We start from the raw sequence: 23,102 nt of genomic DNA, 5'->3' as shown, positions 1-23,102 counted from the left end.
TATTCCACAAAATACAAATTTCTACAAAGCCATTCAGAAAAAAATAAAATAAAGGAGGTGCAGGTAACACTTCTGAACCATCCTTGGCCTTTTGGGAACCTTCTCAGTCCAGTCAGGAGGAAAGCAATTCAACACCTTCACTTCTTCAGAACAAATTACCCATATGCATAACTTGCAAAAATTTAATTTTTATGCTGACTTTTCTTAAAAGGAATGATTTTTTTCCCAGTTTCACTCAGTACACAAATGATCCAAGCACATCTTTTCATGACCACGATGTTTTCTGTGGTGCTCCATCGTTTCACTGTTTTTCTAAGCCTGACAACCTAACTGGATTAACCAATTACGCATTGCCAGCCCAGCAGGAAGGCTTCTCTGTTGCCATCTCTACAGGAGGAAACCTAAAATTGCAACAGGGCATCTGCTGTCATCCAAATCACACGCTGCAACCCATTCTCTTACTATCCCGAAACACAGCTTCATTTTGGATTTGAAGGTGGCAACAGCTGAACCAAACCTCCTCCACCTCAGCTACTAGTTACTATCTGGAGTAAAGATGCTGAAAAAAGTGCCAGACGACATGACAATGAAAACAAAGCAAAATAGAATAGCTTAATAAATTCTTTGGTTTTGTGCCATGCTGCTTTCCCTCAAATTAGAAAAAAACAGACTTCATACAGCCTGTTCACCTGTTATTACACTCCACAATCACACCAGGATTTTTCAAATTGGAAATTCCCTGGGATGCTAAAGGGAAAAATCCACCAGGCAGAGGCCAGAACAAAGGCAATCTGGTGTCCTGGAGTCCCCCAATGAGGAGACATTCATGGAGGGTGTTTCTTGGGCTGCCACAGCTGCTGAAGAGGGGGAGGGAGGGGAGATCTGTCTTGTTATCTCGCAGCTATTAAAAGCAAACAGAAACTTATTTTCAGGCAGATGTTAATTTACTAGGGAACACTATTTCTCTTAAGCTGCATTTTCCCGAGCACTTTAAGCACACAAACCAGGCTTCTGTTCCCTTGGGCCCACGCTAGCAAGCCAGGAGAGCTGCCCGTTTAGAAGCGATGCGTATTTATGTCAGCCTAAAGTGACCATGAAACCACAGCCCTATGATACTAATGCTTTCACTAAAGGGTTTATGGGAATACAGCAGAAGCTTGAAAATTAATTATTAACCATATAAATTAAGAAAAAAAAGAAGCGAGAGGTGAAATTCATCAGCCCCTCCAGCTTACCTCTTACTTTTACTAAGCACTTGAGGGTAATGACAGCATTCCTATGTTTTTAAATGTGCAAATTTTGATCTCCTTCTGTACTGCTGGGATCACTGCAAGACCCACCCCAAGTGAATGCACACCAGACAGATGCTCAGGGGGTTACCTGGAAGTTTACCCAACGCAGCCAGGAAGCACTTCCCCTGAACCTTCAGCTTTTTATATTGCAGTCACTGTCAGCCTTCCTGATTTCAGAGGGCAATCTGGTTTGTATGAGTCTCTGCTAAAGAATCCCACTCATTGGACCAAACGCTGACCTCTCAGGAAACTAGAAGCTGTTGTATTTAACGCAGTTCACCTCCTCACATCTCATGGCTTGCTACGCACTGCTATCTAGCCAACACAACTCCATTGCTAGCTGCCTCTGGTTTTACAACAGCTATGTGTAAATGGACGGGTTTCAATTAACTTCAGATTCATTTACTATTATAGTATTTCAAGTAACTTCAGATTCAGATATCAAACAACTTCAGCCAAAACAGTAAAACTTTATGACCGACACATATTTAGTCCTATTAACACCATCACTTCAAACCGAAGTGCAAAGCTCTCCCTAGTTATTCAATGCACAGCACTGAAACCCAACAGCACATTCCCAAGACCCATAAGGAAGTTCAGATGATGCCCTTTTTTGTGTTCTCTAATTGAAAACTGCAATTTGTAATACAGACACTTGTAAATAAATGATTTCTGATAGGTCTATTTCTTGAATGAGAAGAGACAAAACCTGCAGTTACTTCCTAGCCAGCAGTCAAATTCTGCCACATATCTCTGTACTTATTTAGAAAGAAAAAAAAAAAATTTACAATGTGTTCATTTCATTTTTATACCTTATTGCAAACCATCTGAAAGTAGACAAGCTCTTCCAGCACGATTACGGTAACTCCTCTTTCTCAAGGACTGCAACTGTACATAGAATTTGCAACACTCAGCATTGGGACAGCCCAACACTCAGAAGGAAACAGATAAGCATGAATATTCAAGGTTTCAACTCAGTCATGTGAATAAAAACTGTATTGACACCAGAACTCCTCATAAGCCTCTATGTGCTTGGATATATTCACCTGTTAAAAGCCCTGTAAAAGACACTGATTAGAATACAAGCAAACTTTTGCATCTCTCTATAAAAAGATAAGAATTTGATGCCACTGAGCACCTTTCCTTCATAATATGCATGGTAACTGCAAATCCTTCAGATACAGCCTAGACATTAGCCATGTATTTTCATTCAAGAGATACAGTAAGAGGACTTAGCATGAACACTTACATTAATCCTTCAAAATAAACGGGCCTGACAAGAAGACAATCTTCACTGCAAGCCTACCACTTTGTAATCTACACGGAGTATTTCACTTCCAGTCCATTTCTAGGTCTAATGTCAGGGAAAAATAGCCCCATGCATAAAAGGCTTTTTTCAGATGTGGCCTCTCGAGTCTGAGTAACACTAATATAACATGGGGAGAAACACAGGATTGAAAAGGATGAAGACATCTTGAGCAACCAGTACATTATTTAATTTCCAAAATGTTTAAGTAACCTCCTTTTTTAGACAGCAAACGTCCTGCTTGTCCCTGGGAAGGCCGATTACAGGTCTGTATGGGGCTGAGTTTGTCCAACGTTAGTCGGTCTGCACCAGCAGCTAAGATAAAAGAAACCCTAAGTCACAACATTCAGACAACATCTATTTTGGGGGTTTAACAGAAGATTAACACACACAAAAACACAGATTACTTCCCTCTACTTGTCAGATGGAAGAAAAAGCTCTGTTCAAAAATCCTATTCTGATCTGAAATATTTACCCACCGTTATTAACAGAACAGGACATAAAAAAGTGAAAAAAGTGAAAAATAATTCACTTTTTACAACACGCATTTCATAGACCTTAGCATCACTTTTACCGTCAGTTTCAAGTTCTCACTTGAAATAGCAAAGAATGAAGCTCCTCTAAACTCATGTCCCCTCACAAGTTTTAGGAAAAGAGTTGAAGTCCTTGCAATTGCTATGGTTTTCCTTTTATTTTTTTTATTTCTGGATAGGCAACAGACCGGTAGTAAAGAAACAACAGATCAGATTGAGCTTACAACACATACCATGTTCACAAATGGCTTCAAGAATACTCCTAAAGTGTTAAAATATTTCCCCCTTTATGACGAAAAGGATTTATTTCAGCAAAATTTAATTTTATAACAATGACTGACTGTTAAAAACCACTAACAGCCAATTCAAAGATGAAAACCTAACTGAAATCATTTATGTTGATCTTCTGATCTCTATGGTCAATGGCTTTTCCATCTCCCCACTCTTCCCTGCCTGGCTGCCAGGAAAGCTAAATAGAAGGTAGCAGAGATGAAGCTCGATTTCACCGATTTAAAATAAGCAGGTTGCAAACACCAAATCTCTACTTACTTCATCCTGCTTCAAGGAGCCGTTTCCAAGGGTGACTTGAGCCAAATGAAGAGCTGACCATTGCTAAAACAGAAAGGTCATCTCTCTGCCCACCCACCCCCATTGCTCTTGGCTATCTGCTTCCCCTGCATGGCTCAGTACTGAGAGCTGCAGCTGCAGTCAGCCAGCTCAGGTCTTGGAAGAAAGAAGAAATTTTTCTGCTCTTGCCTGATTCTTCTACCAGGGCTGCAAGTTGAATCTGTTTCTGCCACAAAAAGACAAGCTCTGCAGCCACTGGCAGAGGGAAAACAAGGTAGCAAGACCTTAGCAGCTGCTGGTTGCCAATTTGACCAAGCAATCGTGGAGTTACACGCTCAAGTTCTTAAATGGTGAAGGACTCCAGGCTGGCAGGATGAAGAAAATGCTGCTGCTTCTAGGAACAGGTAGAGCTGTCTGGCTGGGAAGGCTGCACGAGAAACAGAGTTTTATTTATTTATAATTAAACTTGGTCCCCTCATTACTACTTATTCTAGATGAGCTTCCACTTCGGTGACTATCCTCTGACAGTGCCCTAATCACTCACATGCATCTGTGGCTAGTTTGTCATTGCTCATTAGGCACAAATTGTGCAGGCTGCTTGCACAGACACAGAAGTAATGAAGGGTAGGGAAAAAATTACGCAGAGAAGGCTGAAAAATGTATTTTGGAAAGAAGAAAACACGGTGCAAGAGAAAAGGGAACCTCCTCGGGAAAATGGGACCAATAAACTGAAGAAACAGAAAATGGAGCAAAAGATGAAAAATAAGACTAAAAGAGAAAGAAAGAAATGTGGGGGATGAAGGGGAGGAGAATACAACTGCCAAGCACAAACAATACTGGCATTCCCAAGCAATTCTCTTAACAACCAAATTCGCAAGTTATGCTGATTTACCCTCAGCACCCAAATCTTAATCTTTTCCAATCAAAGAAGCCAAACATAAAAGAAGTTTAAAGATAATTCTGAAAACTGTATTCATAGAAAAAAAAAAAAAAAGGAAGTTTTGCATGAAAGAATAAGATGGCCAAGATGAAATTATTCTGTGATAGCAATTTCGTAACTCTCATAGCAGAAGGATATGAAGAGGTCAATATGCCTGCTTGGACATAAGGAAGGGAGGAAAATACTGCTGCTTACAGCTGCTACATATGGCTCTGGTAGGCATTACCAGATGGCTAGAACTGCTTCTCCCTTAACATTACGCAATGTTGCTGCAAAGAAGGAGATACCATGATTGTCAAATCCTGAATGGTGACCAAGTTCATTAAAAGACACTTAAAACAGAAATATTAACTAAGATAAAAATGTACAAATAAAAGCCTTACCTTTTACAAAATATCGCACACTATTTCCTGTGTTTCTTAATGAAAACAGGAAAAGCAAAACATTCAGGCATTGTGACACATATGTATCTTTACTGACAACTACACTATTTCAGTATCTGGCTGCAACACAAAGAATCTAGATAAAATCCGAAGTGACTGCAACTACGCGTGCTATTTCGGGGTAGCTAAATAATGAAACAATCCTCATGTGTGTGTTATGTTTAACAGACTACCGTGGGTTAAAAGAATGAAAGAATTCCTTCTCCCACATTTCTACATTCAATTTCTCTGTTCTTCATTTGGTGGAGCGCGTTGCTTTTAATAAGCTTTTGCAATTTTCCTCCCACTTTTAAAGAAGCACCAGAAGCTATGAAGATGAATTTATTTGTACTCATTTGCATATTACTTACAGACCCCCATTAGCGTATATATCAGCCACTCATGAACTAATATTAATAAAGAAGCGCTCACAAACTACAAGCAAAACAATTAATAACTTTCCTAAAAAAGATCATGTTTCTATGTTCACATTTATAACATTAACATTCTCTAAAATTGATGATACTTCCTTGTCCCTATCCCTTCACCTAACTCTGCAGCACAGCCACAGAAACAGACACTAGTTACCATGGCTTAATTTTAGGCAGAATCATGTCAGAAAAGCTTTTTCTTCTCCAGAAACAGCAGTAAAGCTTCAGGTAGTATCGGACAGAGCTAATCTAACTGCCAGCTGTTGTCAAATGGGAGCAGTCCACTCTTTCCTATATCCACATGAGGAAGTCCTAGATAGAATGAAATTCTGCAGGGCTGTGTAGGTTCTTCTGCTTCAGGAGACAACCATGAGCATGGGAGTGCCGATTTGGGATGATGCAAATAGACCTTCAGTTCAGGTAACACATGCTGGAAAACAAGCATCTAAACCAGATGGCATTGCCCATGGAAAAGATATGCAATGCCACCTCCATTTGAATCCTAGCTGGTCACATAAAACACTAAAAAAATATAAAAATAAAAGTTTGGTGTTTGGCTTGTAAATACACACTCATAGACTTATTTTATTTGGACATACACAGTTTATGCTGGGATTCTCCCCTCCCTCTAGTACAGCATTCACTAACACAAAATGAGTATGACTTGACAAAAAAAAAAATCTTCCATCCAATGCCAATTCTGTCACTGCTTTCCATCACTTTTCACATTTGACAGCATCTTGGTAGGTCTGTTTCATGCTTTCCCTCCTGTTTGCACGGATCCTTCACAGGCCCATTGAAAGTAAGATAATTTATGAAAATCCCTGGAGAAGCTAATTACGGAATTAACACACAATGGGAGAAAAAAAAAAAAGAAAAAAAAAAAGAGGCACCTAAAACAACTTCCTGATTTTCTTTTGAAAGCAGGTTACAACTGAAAATGAGAACGCTTTCTTTAAAAAGAAGCGAGATCAATGGAGCAAGGCTTCATCCCAAAGATGACGAAGCAGATCTTTTGCTGAGGCAGAGTTCCACCTACAAGCGACAGCCATCACGTAACACGAGTAACCCTGCACACTCCGCTGCAGACTTACATTTTTACATAGCGAGGAGTCAGAGATGCTCAGCCAGAGCCTTCCACCCATCTGCTGCATGCAGATGCCAGAGATCTTGCGAATTAAGGTGATTTAACAGCTGGCAGCAGCTCAGTCCTGTTTGTCCAAAGCAAGCATCCAACAGCAACTGACCACTTCCTCATCATGTACTTACAGATGCTTCTGGACTGAAGAGTGTCATAGTTTAGTTAATACCAGCTTCACAACTAGGGCTTTCAGAAGGCCTTCTATTTGCACATGTATTACATGTATAGCCAGCAGGCGTTAAGACAGATGCATTTACTAGCATTTGTAATGGCTAAAATATTTAAAAGCTTACAATAAAAAGCTTAAAAGGTTTACAACGTACCTAATCACATTGATTTCCATGCAAAAGGTTCTCAGAAACAGTAAATACAAGTTTGAGATTTATAAATACAAAAGTATCATCCATCCATCAGCAGCTATCTCATACTTTAGGTACACAGGTAAACTACTACGGACTGAGAAGTGGGAGTTAAAGTGCTTTATTATATTATACCCAGATTTAAAGAACTATGTTCTACAGTAATTTGTGCCTGTACCCTTACCTACCTCCTCAGTTCCTTTTCAGATGAGCAGATTTCAAATGAAATTATTAAAATAATTTAAAATAACAGAAAATTGTCATCTTTGTCATTTAGCAGCAGAAAACTATACAATAAAGTATTCAGCATGAAACTGTACTTTCAAAAGTGAAACCCAGCAGCAGAAGCGTGCTGGAGAGAAGGCTGTTACATAGAGAAAAAAAAATCCCATTTATCCCCTAGGAGCATGAACAAAAAGCAAAACAGGCAAAACACACCTGCTGAGCACTAGAGAATATAAACTAAACTTCTGACAAGTCACTAGTACCCTCTTCCATAATTTTAATGCCCCATTGATTTTCTGAGCACAACGGTACACAGTGAAATAAATGCTGTTGAAGGAGCAAACTTCTGTGAAATCTGAGAGAGATGAAAAGTGTGCTTACCACGTAAACTGAGTCAACACAAGTTTAGGTCAAAGATGACATTTACCACAGATGCTTCGGAAAGTTACGATCAGTTACTGTTGCATTTTCAGAAGAAAACATGTAGAAGGAAAAAAAAATATATGCTTCAGCTATTTACAGTTTGTTTTACCAGATTCCCGAGAAGCCACAATGATGCTATTAAGGAAAAGCCTGCAAGGATGAAAAAGTGCATGGTTTACAAGGGGACTGGAAACAATTGGGGGGAAAAAAAAAGAAAAAAAAAAAAGGAGAAAAAACATTTGTAAAAACTGCAAGAGAAGCACTGGCAATGAATGCAACAAGTCAGAAAAATATGTAAAACTGAAAAGCAAGCAGAAGGAGACGGCAGAGCCCTGGCCCTAGAAGGGCAAACAGGATACCAATACCCAAAAATGCCAGACAGGCAAAAGTTGTCGTACATAAGAACAATTGAATTGCCAATAATAAAAACAAAACCACAACATCTGCAACTGTTCAATAAATGCAAAACAAAAACAGCTGAGTGAAAAAATGGGAAATTGGAATCGCATCCCGCTGCCACAATACAAATGCTTTCTAATATCACAGGTACTCTCCAACTCCTTTAAAGTACAGGATGTTAAGGCCAGCCGTGTCACCCCAAAGATGTGAATGCTGTTTTCCATCTGAGCCTGAGGAAACTCCAGTGGTCTACACAAAAGACAACATGGGTTGCTATTCTAAACGGTTATTAAAAGCAAAGATTAGGGATGCTAGATATCACAGCTTCCCAGGAAAACAAACTCAGCACTTTCAGCTCATAAGGAAGTAGTACAGAGTTAATGCCCTAAGTGTATCATTCAGTTTTGTCTGATATTTTAATTAAGATATCAGAACATTAAGAAAGTTAACGTGGTCTATCTTGGATGTATCACAAACTAGACAAGCCTCATTCTTATGATTGGTTTGGTAACTTACACGTGCTGTCATTATCCATGCTGGCCAAAAGAAGCCTCTTCAATAGCTCCTGTTATAAAGCTGCAGTGCAGTGTCTATATAGCAATACTGCAAGAGCACTAAGCATCCCATAGAGCTTATATTTTGACCCCGTCCTGTTTCATGTTGCTCTACAACCTAGGAACAAACACCACGTAGAGGCAAGTTTTCATGGCGAGCAAAAAAAGGGTGACAATTATTTCTGATACAATGCAGACTGTATCTCCTGGGGAGCTCGGGACCAGCCATGATAAGGTTTTTTAAATACCAACAAAGGTAAGGTCACGTATAAAATGAGGACCCAGCCAGGAAATTAGCCAGAAAGCATTAAAGAGACTTAGAAATAGACAATCAACTGGGCACAAGCTTCCAAGGTGATGCAGTTTCCAACAAGACCACTACAAGGGGCTGCACATATGGAGAACACCGAGTAAGAAAGTGAAAGTTATCATAGAATGGGCTGGGTTAGAAGGACCCTTAAGTACCACCTAGCTCCAAACCCTCTATGTTACCCACCAGACCAGGTTGCCCAAAGCCCCATCCAGCCTGGCCTTGAGCACCTCCAGGGATGGGGCATCCACAGCTTCTGTGGGCAGCCTGTGCCAGGGCCTCACCACCCTCTGAGGGAAGAATTTCTTCCTTTATGTATAATATACACCTTTTTTTTTTTTTTTTTTTTTTTTTTAAACTTTAAAGCCACTACCCCTTATCCTATCACTACCCTCCCTAACAGAGCCCCTCCCCAGCTTTCCTGTAGGCGCACTTCAAGTACTGGAAGGCTGCAATGAGGTCTCCCCAGATCCTTCTCTTTTCCAGGCTAAACAACCCCAACTCCCCTCAGCCTGTCCCCATAGCAGAGCTGCTCCAGCCCTCCGAGCATCCTCACGGCCTTCCTCTGGACTCTCTCCAATGCATCCATGTCTCCAGTACATCCACTGCCCATGTCACCAACAAACAGTGCTGATCCCAGTACTGACCCCAGAGGAGCACCACTCAGTACTGGTCTCCACCTGGACACCGAGCCACTGACCACAACTCCTAAAGAGCTGGGCGACCACCCAGCCACTTCCTTACCCAGTGAGTGGTCCATCCATCAGATCCATGGCTCTCCAGTCTAGAGATAATGATACAATGAGGGACAGCACCAAATGCTCTGTACAAGTCCAGACAGATGATGTCAGTTGCTCATCCCCTATTCACCATTTTGGTAGGCCACCAGATTTGTCAGGCAGGATCTGCCCTTAGTGAAGCCACGCTGGCTGCCACCAGCCACCTCCTTATTTTCCATGTGCCTTGGCATAGTTTCCAGGAGGATCTGCTCCAGGATCTTGCTGCGCACAGAGGTGAGACTGGCCTACTGTTCCCCAGCTCTCCCTTTAGTCCCTTTTTAAAATGGGGGTTATGTTTGCCCTCTTCCAGTCAGTGGGAACTTCACCAGACCACCCTGACTTCTCACAAAGGATGGACAGTGGCTTAGCAACTACATCCGCCCATCCCCTCAGGACCCACAGATGTATCTCAATGGGTCCCATAGACCTGTGCACCTCCAGGTTCCTTAGAGGTCTCAAACCTGATCTTCTCCTGCAGTGTGAGGTTCTCCATCCTCCCAGCTGCTTTAGTAGCAGTCACACAGGGCCAGTTGCAGCAGTAAAGTTGCAGCTTGTTCTCGAGCCTGCTACTATATTGCTCTCAGAATAATGCCATAAAAACATGCAAAGAATACAAAAAACATGTCTCAACAAGATACTCAGAAGATTCAGTATGACTGCAGACCACAGCTCTAGTGTAGGGATCTGATAATCATCTGCATATTATAGATCTGTATGTATTTATTTGGATAGATATCTCTCAAGACCTAATGATCTGAAACAAATTAAATTCATTTTAGAGGTAGGTTTAAGTCTTTAACAGAATAATTAAGTTTCAGGGCAACTTGCCCAGCCATACAGTAGTATCTGTTACTGCAAGATTTTCTTTTTTACTATAGAAGTAGTATCCTGGCTATAAAAATAATTATTTCATAAAAAAACTTCCATGCCTGCATTAGAAGGCAGGTTAAATTTAGACTTGCTTTCCCCTCTGGCCTCACAGCCTATGAAGCTAAGCATGACACATGGAACAAGATTCAACTTCCGATATCAAACATGCTAACTTCTCTGAGTCGTCACGGTTCCATCCTCCTTTTTCAAATAAAGCAATAAATAACAACTGAATGAGATCACAAATGTAAGCTTAGTTTCTGGAGAGACCCTGACCAAGCTCCAGAGTCACTTCTGAAGTCTAACAAGAAGATTTTTCTAACCAGAGTAAGCCAAAAAAAAAAAAAAAATCAACTCCTACAGCCAAGACTTTCCTAATTACCAGTCACTTCCACCTCTCTCAAACCCACCCAACACAGCCTCATAGCACTGGAGAACAGGCTCAGAGTGCTCCACACGTCAGGAGAAGCACAGCCCTCAACAGCTGAAATACCTTCGGCAGGTCAGGCAGTATCAGCTCACACACAAGGAATATTTTGCAAACAAGAAGAAGGAAGGATAAAAACAAAGTCTGTTTCCTGAATATTCCCCCACAATTCCTTTGTTACAAAGGGAAACATCCAACCATATCATCACCTACCACCGAACCATCAAGAAGGCGTCAGAAGAACTGTTTAGAAGATCTTCTGAACTGAAGGAAGGTGGTGAGGACTATTAAGACCATTTAGTCCAAGTGCAAACAGGGCAAGCAGCATTCCCATGCCAGTGCTACGCCATACAGACAGAAGCAGAGCTTGCATTGCAGCCATCACTGGGCGACCTGAGCAGTGGGAGGAGGAAACAAACCAGCAGGGACTGCCCAGCCCAGTGCCATGCCCCACGCTGGGGTGCTCCATGTGTGCACCCCAGCTCCTGCAGGAGAGCTACCACACTGCAGAGCAGCCAATGCCATCTGCGCCTAGGCGTGCCCAGTTCAAAAGTTTGCATTTAGCCTCCCAAAAGGCGCCCAAACTCAGCTGAAAGCATCAGGGCTTGGATAATGCCTCCTTTCCCTTCTTCCGTTGTTAGTCACCCTCGCTGTTTACCACTTGTGCCTTTCAGCTCAGTCCCATCTGGCTTCACTTTCCAGCCACTGGATCTCGTCAAGTATATCCTAAATAAAGCGCTGCATCCCAGTAACAGCGCTGCCAAAAGCCACTTCTCACTATTTCTAACAATGTGAACGTTTTTCTCCAAGCCTTTCACCATAAGGCATTATTAAAGTCGGTTTTTAAACTCTTCCCCCATTTCCCAGTGTTCAACAATCACTTTTAAAGACTCAAAACTTCAAGGCAACACTTCACTGTTAGCATTACCCCATGCTCAGCCAAAAATCATCTCCTTGCTCCGGATCAGTAAACCACCTTTAAAAAAAATAATCAAGGAATATACTGCACATTTTTAGTCACAGAATTATACTGAGCTTCTGCAAAACTGCTCATATTTATATCCCACCAGTCAATATATTTCTGGATACAGTCCCATGCCTGCGTTCCTTATCTTCAGCACATAAGAATACGGCTGCATAAAGGTGGACTTTGCTTTACTAGCACACCTTCATGTGAGTGCGAGATGGTTTTGTACACTTGTTCTGTCCTCATTGCTTAATACCTATCCACCTTGTTCATCTGCAAGTTTTATTAACGGCAATTTTGTAATTACTCCCAAATTATTCACAAAAGCGCCTCAAGTCTAGTAGGTTCGCTCCTGCAAGGCTTTCAGGAACAACTCCCTCCAGCCACTGCTTCGGAGACCTAACAGTTGCCCAGCTGACTTTATCATATGCTGTAAGACCACACAGTGCTCATACGACACAAAGTGGCTGTTGGCTATTGCACTTCATGTCTAAGATGATGTTTGTATGCTCTACAGCAGTAGTTTACCAAACTGAACTTCAATACGAAAGAATACCCTCGGAAACAAGTTTCCATTAATAAATTAGGCTGGCTTTCAAGTGGGTAGAAGACCCACAAACTTGGTCCAAAAAAAAAAAAAAAAAAAACCAAAACAGAAAACACACCATAAAAACCAGTCGCATAATCAGCTTCCTTAAGCGTTCACATTTTCAGAACAGTTTTTACCTCTTCTTACCAAAAATTACCTGGGTCACTTGTTTATGCTGAGCCTTTCATAAATAAACAAATACATAAATCTTTCAGCGCCTTAGTACTTAAGTAATGTTTCACAATTTCTAAGACCATCTTTCCTACAACATCCACACGGACAGCATTCAAAAATACCTCATGGTCAAATACAAAGCCGGAGAGCCCACATAAAAACCAACCATCTCCCTCCCCCAAAAAGCCCCTTAAACTTTGAAAGTAGCTCAAATTAGTCAAACAAAAAGACAGTCAGAAACAAAACTAATTTTAAAAAGCACAGAAAGATATCTGAAAAAGATGCATGACACCGAGATAACACTAGCACAAAACATGGGAAACTGGGAAAGATTATGACAGCCCTATAAAAAGCATCACTTTTCTGTGTGTACAAACGTAAGAACCGATTATATGCTCCAACGTCACCACTTACATAAGGACATGGTGCTATTTTCTTAAAAGGTGGAAGTCACCGAGCACGAAGGCCGCTGACCTTCAGAAGAGCCACTGACCACAGGGTCTGTGGCAGCACAGCCCCCCATGGGACAGGATCCTCATGCTTTTAAAGATGCTCCAGAAACACTCTTCTCACAGCCACCAACACCAAAAACATCCTTCTCTGTGAAAGCTGATTTGCATAAAGGAATTTTAAGGACTGAGGGAACACCCACTAAGATCCACGCAAACACTGCCCTTATATACAGCCAGAGAGCACCTGACTATCGACTGGTCCAATACTCAACACTTCCAGGTAAATCCAACTACAAAACCTCAAGAGTCGCGGTGTTTACTGCAAATTGACACATTTGGGTTGGTGTTATGGTACAACGTTATATTAATTTCCTTCCTCACCCTTCATAAACACATTCCTTTGGTGCACAAAGCTGAGTAAGTAACAAACTCTACCAGGTCACCCAGCTAGCGAAACGCCTCCGTTTAACCTGAGACGCGTTCACCCGCTATGAGGCAATTACTCAAAAGTTCACCTAATGAATACTAATACACAGCGTATAAAATGCTATGGTTGACTAAGAGAGTGCAGATGCTTTTTATTCCATTTTACAGTTTTTGTCTTTCCCTCTGCCCGGGATATTTCCTTTGAAGCAGAGCCTTCAGTTTGGGTTGCTACTGCGAACTTCTGTCACTTCTGAAGAACATCAGACACTGGAAATGAGAGTGCCTCGCCAGTAACTCTGAAGAAACACGCGGTGCCTGTCTGTGCATATCGCTTAAAAATAATAACCAGGACGTATTTGGGGTGCACGCTTTGCTCTTTAACCTCCAGAACATGTGTCTCTGTTTTAAAGCCGTAGGAAAGCGCGGCTCGGAGCGGGTAGGATACACAGCCGCATACAGCGGCCTACAGCACCTCCTCAGTCCTCAGCAAAGCCCGAAGTGTCCTCAAGACGCTGTTTTAAGGAAAACGCGTGCCACCTGCCCAGCACACCCCGGCGCCTGGCGCACGCTCCCCCCTCTCCCCCCAGGCGGGCGCTGCGCACCCCAACACCCCCGCAGCCCCACACGGGAGCACACAGCGAGCCCCCCCCGCCGTGCCTGCCCCCACTCCCCCCTGCAGGCCGGACACACGGCCGGACAGACCCACAGCCGCCCCACAGCGCCGGGGCCGGCAGGAGGCGGCCTCCTCCCCCATCCCGGGGCTGGGGGGGGGGCGGCGGGGCACCGCCCGGGGGCACCTCCCGCCCCGCTCGCTGCCAGCCCCGCCTCGCCTCGCTGCCCCCGTGCCCTGCCGTGTCCTGCCCTGCTTTGCCGTGCCCTGCCCTGCCCTGCCGTGCCCTGCCCTGCCCTGCCCCGCCGCCCCGTGCGGCCTCGCCCCGGCGCCGCGCTCGGCCCGACCTCGGGGTGCAGGATGGGCACGCAGCCCGCCTCCTTCTCGTACTCCTCCAGCGGCGCCGCCATCTTGGAGCGAGCCCGCCGCCCGCTGCATGCCGGGTGCTGCGCGCGCCGCCGCCGCGCCGCCCCGCCCCCGCCCCCGCCGCCGGCTGAGGGCAGCGCAGGGAGGGGAGAGGGAGCGGGGGGGGGGGGCTGAGGGTAACGGGCTCTAACGGGCGCTAACGGGCACCAACGGGCACCAACGAGCTCTAACGAGCTCTAACGGGTGCTAACGGGCACCAGCCTGCTCTAACGGGCACCAACGGGTGCTAACGGGCAGTGGGCGGTATCCGTGCCTCGATGCCCTTTGGGAGCGCGTTGGTGCTTGGGGATGCCGCTCTCGGCGTGTGGTTTCTGAGAAATTTCAGCTGGATTAATTAACTCGTTATTATTTGGAACTGAAGCAAAATGAGGACTCCTCTGTGTGTGTTATGTTGGTTTATTTCCCCGCTAGCGCTTGCCCGGTTCTCTGGAAGTTACCTACATGCCTGCTAGTAGCAAAGAGAGCAAGAGAGGTTTCCAACATTTCCACTATCAGCTCAAAAATAAAAAATAAATTTAAAAATATATATGTAAACCGTCACCATGCTCAGAAAGTTGACAAAGGATCCATTCCAAGCACTGGTGCCTAACTGAACCGATGATTTCTTACATCCTGCCACGCGCGCTACCCAAACGGCCAACCCGCGTGCTGAGGATTTAGGGGTCGGATTAGATTCTGGGGAGGAAAACAGGTTTTGTCATGTTTTGTTTGCATTTGCTGTTCTTACCAGCCGTGTAACACGCACACAGGCAAGATGAGCAATCCTAAAGCTCTTCATTTCAAACTCATGTAAATGCCCGCCGTTATCAATTACATTTTTATAAAAAATGTTTTTCCAATTACAGAGTGTTATTGCTGGTTTGATTGCTGCTTTATGTTGTCATATCTATAGTGCTCTCATTTGCCTTTCTGAGAAAGGGACTTTATATAATACATTGTGTTGTATCGTAATACATTAAGCTCATAAGCCTAAAAACCCACTATGATATGTTCTTCATTGCACTCCTATCTCATATAAAATGGAACAGAGAAGCACTAATAAAATTTGACTACAGCATTATTAAAGTGTTAAACCATAAATATCTTTTCGCTGTATAAATAAATACAAGATTAAAATTGTCAGGAAGAAGGATGACATAAGATTTAGAAACCGCGAGTGTGGAACAGGTCCAAAAGCACAGACTTGAAATGTTAAGGTACTGAAGTGCTAAAAGAGCAGAACACAACACACGGTATACAGAAGAGGATCTTTTTTTAACTGTGCATGTTATTAAACGTATGAGAGTTTAGATATAATTTGTAATCTGATTTGCCTGAAGAACAGTCTTCAACCTCATGAAAACCTCAGAAATAGAAATCCTGTAAATCACTGCAGTTCTTCGTTTATTTATAATAAACGTAAGGGTCATAAAATAACCAAAAGTCCTTATAGTATTTTTACTATGCACATTATTTCTCCTCACAAGTCTAAACAAGCTATGTTTCATCCCTTGGCACATTCAGTTTCTGCTCTGAAGTGGGTTGCAAGCACAAACCCTGCCATTTCCCTATTTATACTCTGTTCCTTACAGGTCCACACGCCTTGAAACTGACTCTGTTCTGAGAGACATCTGCACAGAGAATATTTGCTGTTGAATTTGAGGCCCTGTGTAGCTCACGTGCAGCCCATTATTTCCTTCTTCAGAACGGAGTCTCCCTTTTATTCAGAATCATTTCCTAATCCGTAACAGAATCGCTTGGAAACATGATTCTTTACTGTCTTACATCGTCACTTTGGACACACTTAACATCTGTGCAGAGTAAGCCAACAGCAGATACAAACCTAATAACCTGCTGGGGTGATGCGTTTGCACCTATTTTCCACAAATGTAAAAAGGTTAGATGTTTCTCTGGATTCTGAGAGAAAATCGTTACCTGACCTTGAACAATTATTTTGCTCCTCTACATTTTGCTTTGCTCATCTGTAAATCAAGTATTATGACACCTAGTTCTGAGGGGTAGTCTGAATTTATTATTGCTGCAGAGCAACGTAAAGTTCTCAGATTAAAAATGCCTTGTAAATGCCAGGATTTTTACTGATCGATAGCAGAAAATGCTCTTCTGTGTGGTTTCATTGAATGATCAGTAGCTGATGTGTGAATTTTTTTTCATATTGACCAAAGGTTTTATCCAGTGCTTCCTACTCAATACGCAGTAGGGACGTGCCTATGATAGGGGCTAAACACAGTGCACACTGAAAAATGGTTTTAGATTCTAGTCTGACAAAAGAAAGCACAGTTCACCAACACCGTGGACCCTTGGCCTTTGGCAGAGACAAGATATCATATATTTGTAAAATATACATATATATACCCGTAATATAAATATAATATACCCATATACAGGTTTCAGTACAAAGGATTATTTTGCAGCTATTTTAGATTGGATCTTCTACTAAACTGTGAAATGTGACCGTGAAATAAAAGATATACATGTCTTAGTAGTATTTTTGTATAATGGCGTTACCAATTAAAATGACTAAAAGTGCAATTACACAATGTTTACCTTTGTAACTAAATGCTACAATTCAAGCTAAATGTTTGCGCTCTTGGCAGGCAAAAACATGTAGTGAAAATATTGGAACGTCTTAGCACAAAAATAAGCGCTAAGTCAAAAATACCCTTCCTAACTCTACAAGAATGAACATCGTTAAAGGAACTGTGTTTGTCCTTCACTTCTCCTACGTAATTTTCACTAATCCTACTCTAATTAAAACACCACGAAATGGATTTGCCTCCATACTTTGCCTCTCTGAAATTTTCTCTTGCTTAGTCACCCTAAGAAGTAGCTTCAGTGACAGTGGCTGAAATATCCCTGGGAGCATATCACATTCCTGTTCTCTGGGTGTGTTTGCAGAGCAGCACAAGTAATGTAATTAACAGAGAAAAATGAAATACCGCTAGAGCGACATCCTCAGTGCTCCTGTGGCCCGAGGTTTTACATCTTCGTTATTAGCTATCCACGCAGCATTTTCTAATCATGTTACTTCATGTACTCTGCGCTTCCTCTAGCGGTAATTGCATCCATCCGTCTAAATGTGTATGAGCACACAAAGCACGTAATTCGCTTGGGTTTATTCAAGTCTGAGCTTACTCTCCACATTCCCTTCTAGATGCAGAGCACACGGTTCTCACACGGTTTTGACCAGCTTGAGTTGCCAAAAGCTTGTGACTACAGCTAACCCCAGGTGGCCTCCTTCTGGGTACATTCAGGACACTTTTTCTTTGAAGTGTTTATACAACATGCTCCTGCAGGCCAAACTACCACAGCATGACCATGTAACTGGGCGTTTAAGTGTACACTGGGCTCAGAAGCATACCATTCTTTAAAGGCTGTGTAGGTTTTTCTTCGCTGTGGGGATCAGCACCTTTTAGTTGCTCTAATGTCTGTCTGGTTGAACCTCACTCCTTTGGCTCTGACAACATGCCTCGCACCCTGCATTTTGATTAAAGTTTCACATTTTATTCTTTGCTATTGGAAGGCCAGCTGCCACCAACCATGAAATTTGCCTCAGTTATTTCATTTTAAATCCCATGCTGTAGGCCCTTTGCATTTTTAGAAACTCTTACTAGATTTTTATCTCAGCATAGCAGGAGACAACTGGAGGGAAATTTCAGATGAAACTAGTGAGCCAATTTCAACAGCAGGGAGAATGTAAAAAAAACTTCATTCACAAATGACCTTTCTCCATCCAATGTGGAAAAAAAAACGGAGAAACAATAATGTACGGCATGACCATTTTCTTGTTGAGGAGAGGTGTCTTCAGCATTCAGAAGAAACCATTGGTATATGAATGTAACCGAGACAGGATCATGACACCACTACCAGATTTCCTTTCCTACCTTCCTGCAGTTAGGTTGTGATCCTCCAAAATGCTCAGTTTAACAATTTAGAGAAAAATACTTAAACCAATGACAAACAGCTCTTGCCCCACTCTGGGCAGGGAATTATATCTGAAGTCAAATTAGAACCAGTTGTTATAAGAACAATCCAAGTCATTTATCTTCACCGAGAGCCACAGCTGGTGGGGAAATTGGAAGTTTATTTTGCTTCATTCTGCCCAAATAGCTCCATGGAATTTGTCTTTAAAAATATAATCCAGATGAAAATGATCTCAAAGCAAGCACATTAGGAGAATATTAAGCATGCGGAATTCATATCAGAAATCAAAGACAGTGAATTGATGAGGATGGCTGGTGACAGTACAACTCAACTGTGTGACTGTAATGTGCCACTGCAAGTCAGGCAGAGCTGTGAGTAAGAGAGATCAGCGAGTGACGTGCTTTGCTTTACTATCGTGCACTGCCAGGCTCCCCTGCTCTGCACGGCCAGCACAGAGAAATAGCCACAGTGGCTGCATTAGGCAGTTGTGGCAGGCAGTTTGTTTCTGTGGATCCCATCAGAGATCCTGACAGTGCTCTTACTCCAGCTTTATAATGATGCGTTTCTGAGTTTCAGCAGTATTGCTCTTGATTTACACTGCTGTAAAGAGAGGAAAGTCAGACACAGTGTGTATACTACTTTTACTACTTCTCAAATACTACCACAAATCAAGGCAGGCAGTTTTAGATACCATGTAGTATCAGCAATCCCCCTAGAAGAGGGGGAAAAAGGTGGGAAAATCCCAGCTTAACTATTATCTGATGTCTGGGTGCTCCCTCAACTGTTGTAAATTGTAAAACACAAAACGGACAGTGGTACTAACAGAGAAAGCCACCTTTTTCCTCACTACTCTTGCATAAATCTGTTGCAGCAAGCTTCTTTTGATGAGAAAGCAAGCCATAATTTTGGCTGCTGCTCTGTAGATGATAGCTGTTTTTCAGGACTATTGGTATGGAACAGGATCAGCTCTTCCCCTGCGCAGCCTCTCTCTGCGCAGCCTCTCTCTGGAGCAGAAAGTCTCCAGGAGATAAGTGTCTTAAAAAAAGGCCCAGTATGGTGTTTGAAAGAAAGCATCAGAAAAATAATATATTGCTGATGTTTCACCCTCACCTTCCCAGAGTGAGCAAATTCTCCATCTGGCCTTTGGAAGCTGGAAAGCCCCTTGCAACACTAAAAGATGCTACATGTTTCATTTGAAGGGAGACTTTTTTACTTGTAGCTTCCCACAGTGTAATTGAACCCCAAATTTCTACATTGAATTAACTACAGGGGGCTTCTCCAATGATGTTATTAAAATATAATGCTGATGAAATAAGGATATATATGACAGTGACAAACTGCAAGATGCTAAACATATTTCTGGAATCCTAAACGGCTTAGTTAATTGCTATTAAAGTTGTGATTTCAAACAGTAAGGAATTCAACCTGTCAATACAACATCTCTTCCTGAAAAGCTTCTTTCACTTTCTGGTGTTTGTTTTTTGTTTGTTTGGTTGGTTGGTTTTAGTACATTTTTTTTCTTTGTTTATTTGTTTAATGAAATCATTATTTAGCATTTGAACACAACCAGAGAGGTGAACATTAAATTTAGTCTGTTACTAAGCATAGAAACCTCACTCTTAGGCTTTTGGTATTTTTGTAACTTTACTGTGTACCTCTTTCCTGTCAAAATAATCATACTACCAACAAATAGGTATAACTTATATATAAACAATAATATAATATAATAATATAAAACAATCAGATTCTTTCTATAGGTGGTTACTTTTGTTGACACAATTCCACATGCTGACAAATTCTTCAATGATTCATAATGATTTAAAAGTACAGAAAATTAATGGCTTTATCTAACAACATTTTTATGCCCTCTTTTGTTTTTCTTTTTTCTTTCTTTCTTCTTTTTTTTTTTTTTCTTTAAGACAATGTGCACCTCTTTCCCACTCATCTTAATTTGAACATCTGGCCTCATGTTATACCCATAACTAGCAGGCTTTGCTGCTATACTTAATGTCAAAGCAAGTTTCATCTTTCTACGCTCATTATAGCCAAAGTTACTATTATTAGGTTGCTCACTACTTAGACTGCCTAATGCTTAAATATGTCTAACAGGTCTACTAAAACATATTTTAAGGTACCCGTTAGTCTCCTTTGAGTTTTGCCCTAGAGCTCTTTCTTTAACGCGTCCAGGAGCTTGCCACATATACCAGTTTGTTCTGCTAACTGGGGCAAACCTACAACTGCTGTGGTGCAGCCCCATGGAACATCTGATTCTGGTTTATGCTTAATATTTGTAAGGGAAGATGAACTGACTTCAAAATGAAGACTGGCTTACACTTCATGAACTTTGTTTCCATTTTTCATTGACCATTTGTTCTCCCAGACCTCTCTTTGCATACATTGGGCTGATTATTCCAACTGCCTTTGAAGAAGGTCCAGAACATGTCCAAAGGATGTATTACTGAAACATCAGTAACTGCTGAGGGAGTAGCTCACTGCCAAACTGAAAAGCAAGAACAGACCAATAAAATAAAATAAATAGCCATGCTACTTCTTTAGAGAGATATTAATGAAAGTAAAGCAATAAATACTCAATTACAGTGCCCTTTCATGGAAATATAGGCTCCTCAAGAACTGAATCTGAAGCAGGCTGAATAACAAAATAAGAAACAGAACACAGGAGTTTAAGTTACCATCTTTGGCTGAAAGCCAATAAATGAATTATTTTGGGTAATTTAAATCAAATGATATAAATATTTTCCTCTCTCAGTTCAAAATAAAGCTCAGAGGAGCGTGATAGGTTTATACTGTTCTCCTTTATAAACTAAAATCTGTTAGCCTGATTGAATTAATTTTCAGTGATTAAGATGGTGCCCAAACATACTTATAAGGCATTTTTATAAGATACTTTTATAAGTAGCATGATGATAGAATGTGTTGTAATCCTATTCAGGAACTGCAGTCATTTTCATCATGGTAGTCATCAAGATAAACATCTAGAGACCATTCTCAGAGGCAGCATATTGCCAGAGATGGACCTGCCCATTAACTGAACATGGAAGATTGTTTGCATACATGTAAAACAAAACAAAACAAGGAATAGCACCAGGAACAATATATAAACCAAGGAAACTTTCATCAAAAGTAGTAAGAAAGAAAATGAAAGATTAAAAGCAGAATGCTTCTTTTAATGGGAGTTGTTTTATTTCTATATTTAATTCTGTAGAGGACAATTAATTGGCTGTTTGAAGTATTTAAATTATACCATGCATATACTTTAGATTTATCATAGCATTGGAATTAAGGACAGACAAAATAAGCCAACACCACTCATGATAAGCTTTCAAAACTGTGACAGAAAAAATTGCATGAATCACCATCTTATTTAGGTTTCTGCTTAATTAGTAGTGAATAATAATTAATTTTTAATATCATTAATCATTACTTACAGGCAAGCACTCTATTCACAGGTGCTGAAATGAACTAGGCTATGTTTGAAGTGGTAGCACCAACATTTACCTGCCCTGGACGAAGAAAGGCTACGTAGGCAGTAGCAATGTCTACCATCTCATTGATTCATCTGCAGAAAAAAAATGGACAAGGTTTGAGGGTTGAATTTCTTGTATTAGAGATTAGTCATTCACACAATGACTGACAGAATACTGAAGCTAATAAATGAAGAATTAAACCCCATAGTTAAGCTTTAAAATAAATAAATAAATACTAACACAGAGCAAATTTTAAGGAGGCTTGCATGAAAATGTTCAATCCGAACTGCAAATTCAAATGTTCATATGCATTGTTAATATTCAGTACCGCTGCATGATGAAATTTTATTTTTTAAAGCAACAATAATAACAACATCAACAACAAACAAACAAACAAAAAACAGAATACTGAAGGGTGGAAAGTTGCATGTTTAGACGGTGCACTTGGGAATCACTGAGGACATGTATCGGAGGTGTACATGTATAGCTAGCATAATGAAGCTGTAGGGAATGAGCCAGTGGCACCATTTTTAGAATAAATGCAAGGGAACTGAGCTGTCACGTTAAGGCTGACAGTGCTGTTGCGCAGCTCTAATCTGCTGTGCAAAGATCTGGGTTAGGAGAGGAGGAGAATCTGTAGATGTGCTATTCCAAGGCTGCCTTTCTGAAAAAATGCAGATGAAAATCAAAAACCATGCATGATCAGAAACATTACAATATGTTGGGAATGCAGTTAACTCCAGAAAAAGGAATAGAATAATAGGACAATTAGGATAACAAGATAATTCCAGAAAGAGGAAACCCCCTTTTCCAAAATCTTTTCTGAAAATAAATACATTTTTAAAAAGACCCTTTAGATACTAAGACATTTTGAATGAAAGGACTGTGTTATCTCCCTCTCTCCCTCTATATATGCTGAAGTAACACTGTCAAGATAGCATGGATGATTCCTACAATGTACTAAGACAGACTTCCCTGGAATTGCCATGAAGTTTAAGACCCATTCAGGCCCCATCCTGAGAAGTGCCACCACTTGAGAGACTTCCCAGCACTCTAACTGCACATCTTGATGTT

At 41.4% G+C, this 23,102-nt stretch overlaps 1 protein-coding gene across 1 annotated transcript in view; it reads right to left on the bottom strand.

Annotated features, from left to right (window-relative positions):
- Positions 1 to 14,624, bottom strand: part of ZDHHC17 (zinc finger DHHC-type palmitoyltransferase 17) — a 69,407-nt gene extending 54,783 nt beyond the window's left edge. The window contains exon 1 of the mRNA XM_032182484.1: positions 14,544 to 14,624. Within this exon, the coding sequence (XP_032038375.1) occupies positions 14,544 to 14,606 (63 nt within the window). The 5' untranslated portion in view covers positions 14,607 to 14,624. The remainder of the gene's footprint in view (positions 1 to 14,543) is intronic.
- Positions 14,625 to 23,102: the final 8,478 nt, after the last annotated feature.

This window comes from Aythya fuligula, chromosome 1 (genome assembly GCF_009819795.1).
Source record: "Aythya fuligula isolate bAytFul2 chromosome 1, bAytFul2.pri, whole genome shotgun sequence".
Lineage (NCBI taxonomy): Eukaryota > Metazoa > Chordata > Aves > Anseriformes > Anatidae > Aythya > Aythya fuligula.
This window is presented reverse-complemented; position numbering and strand designations above follow the sequence as displayed.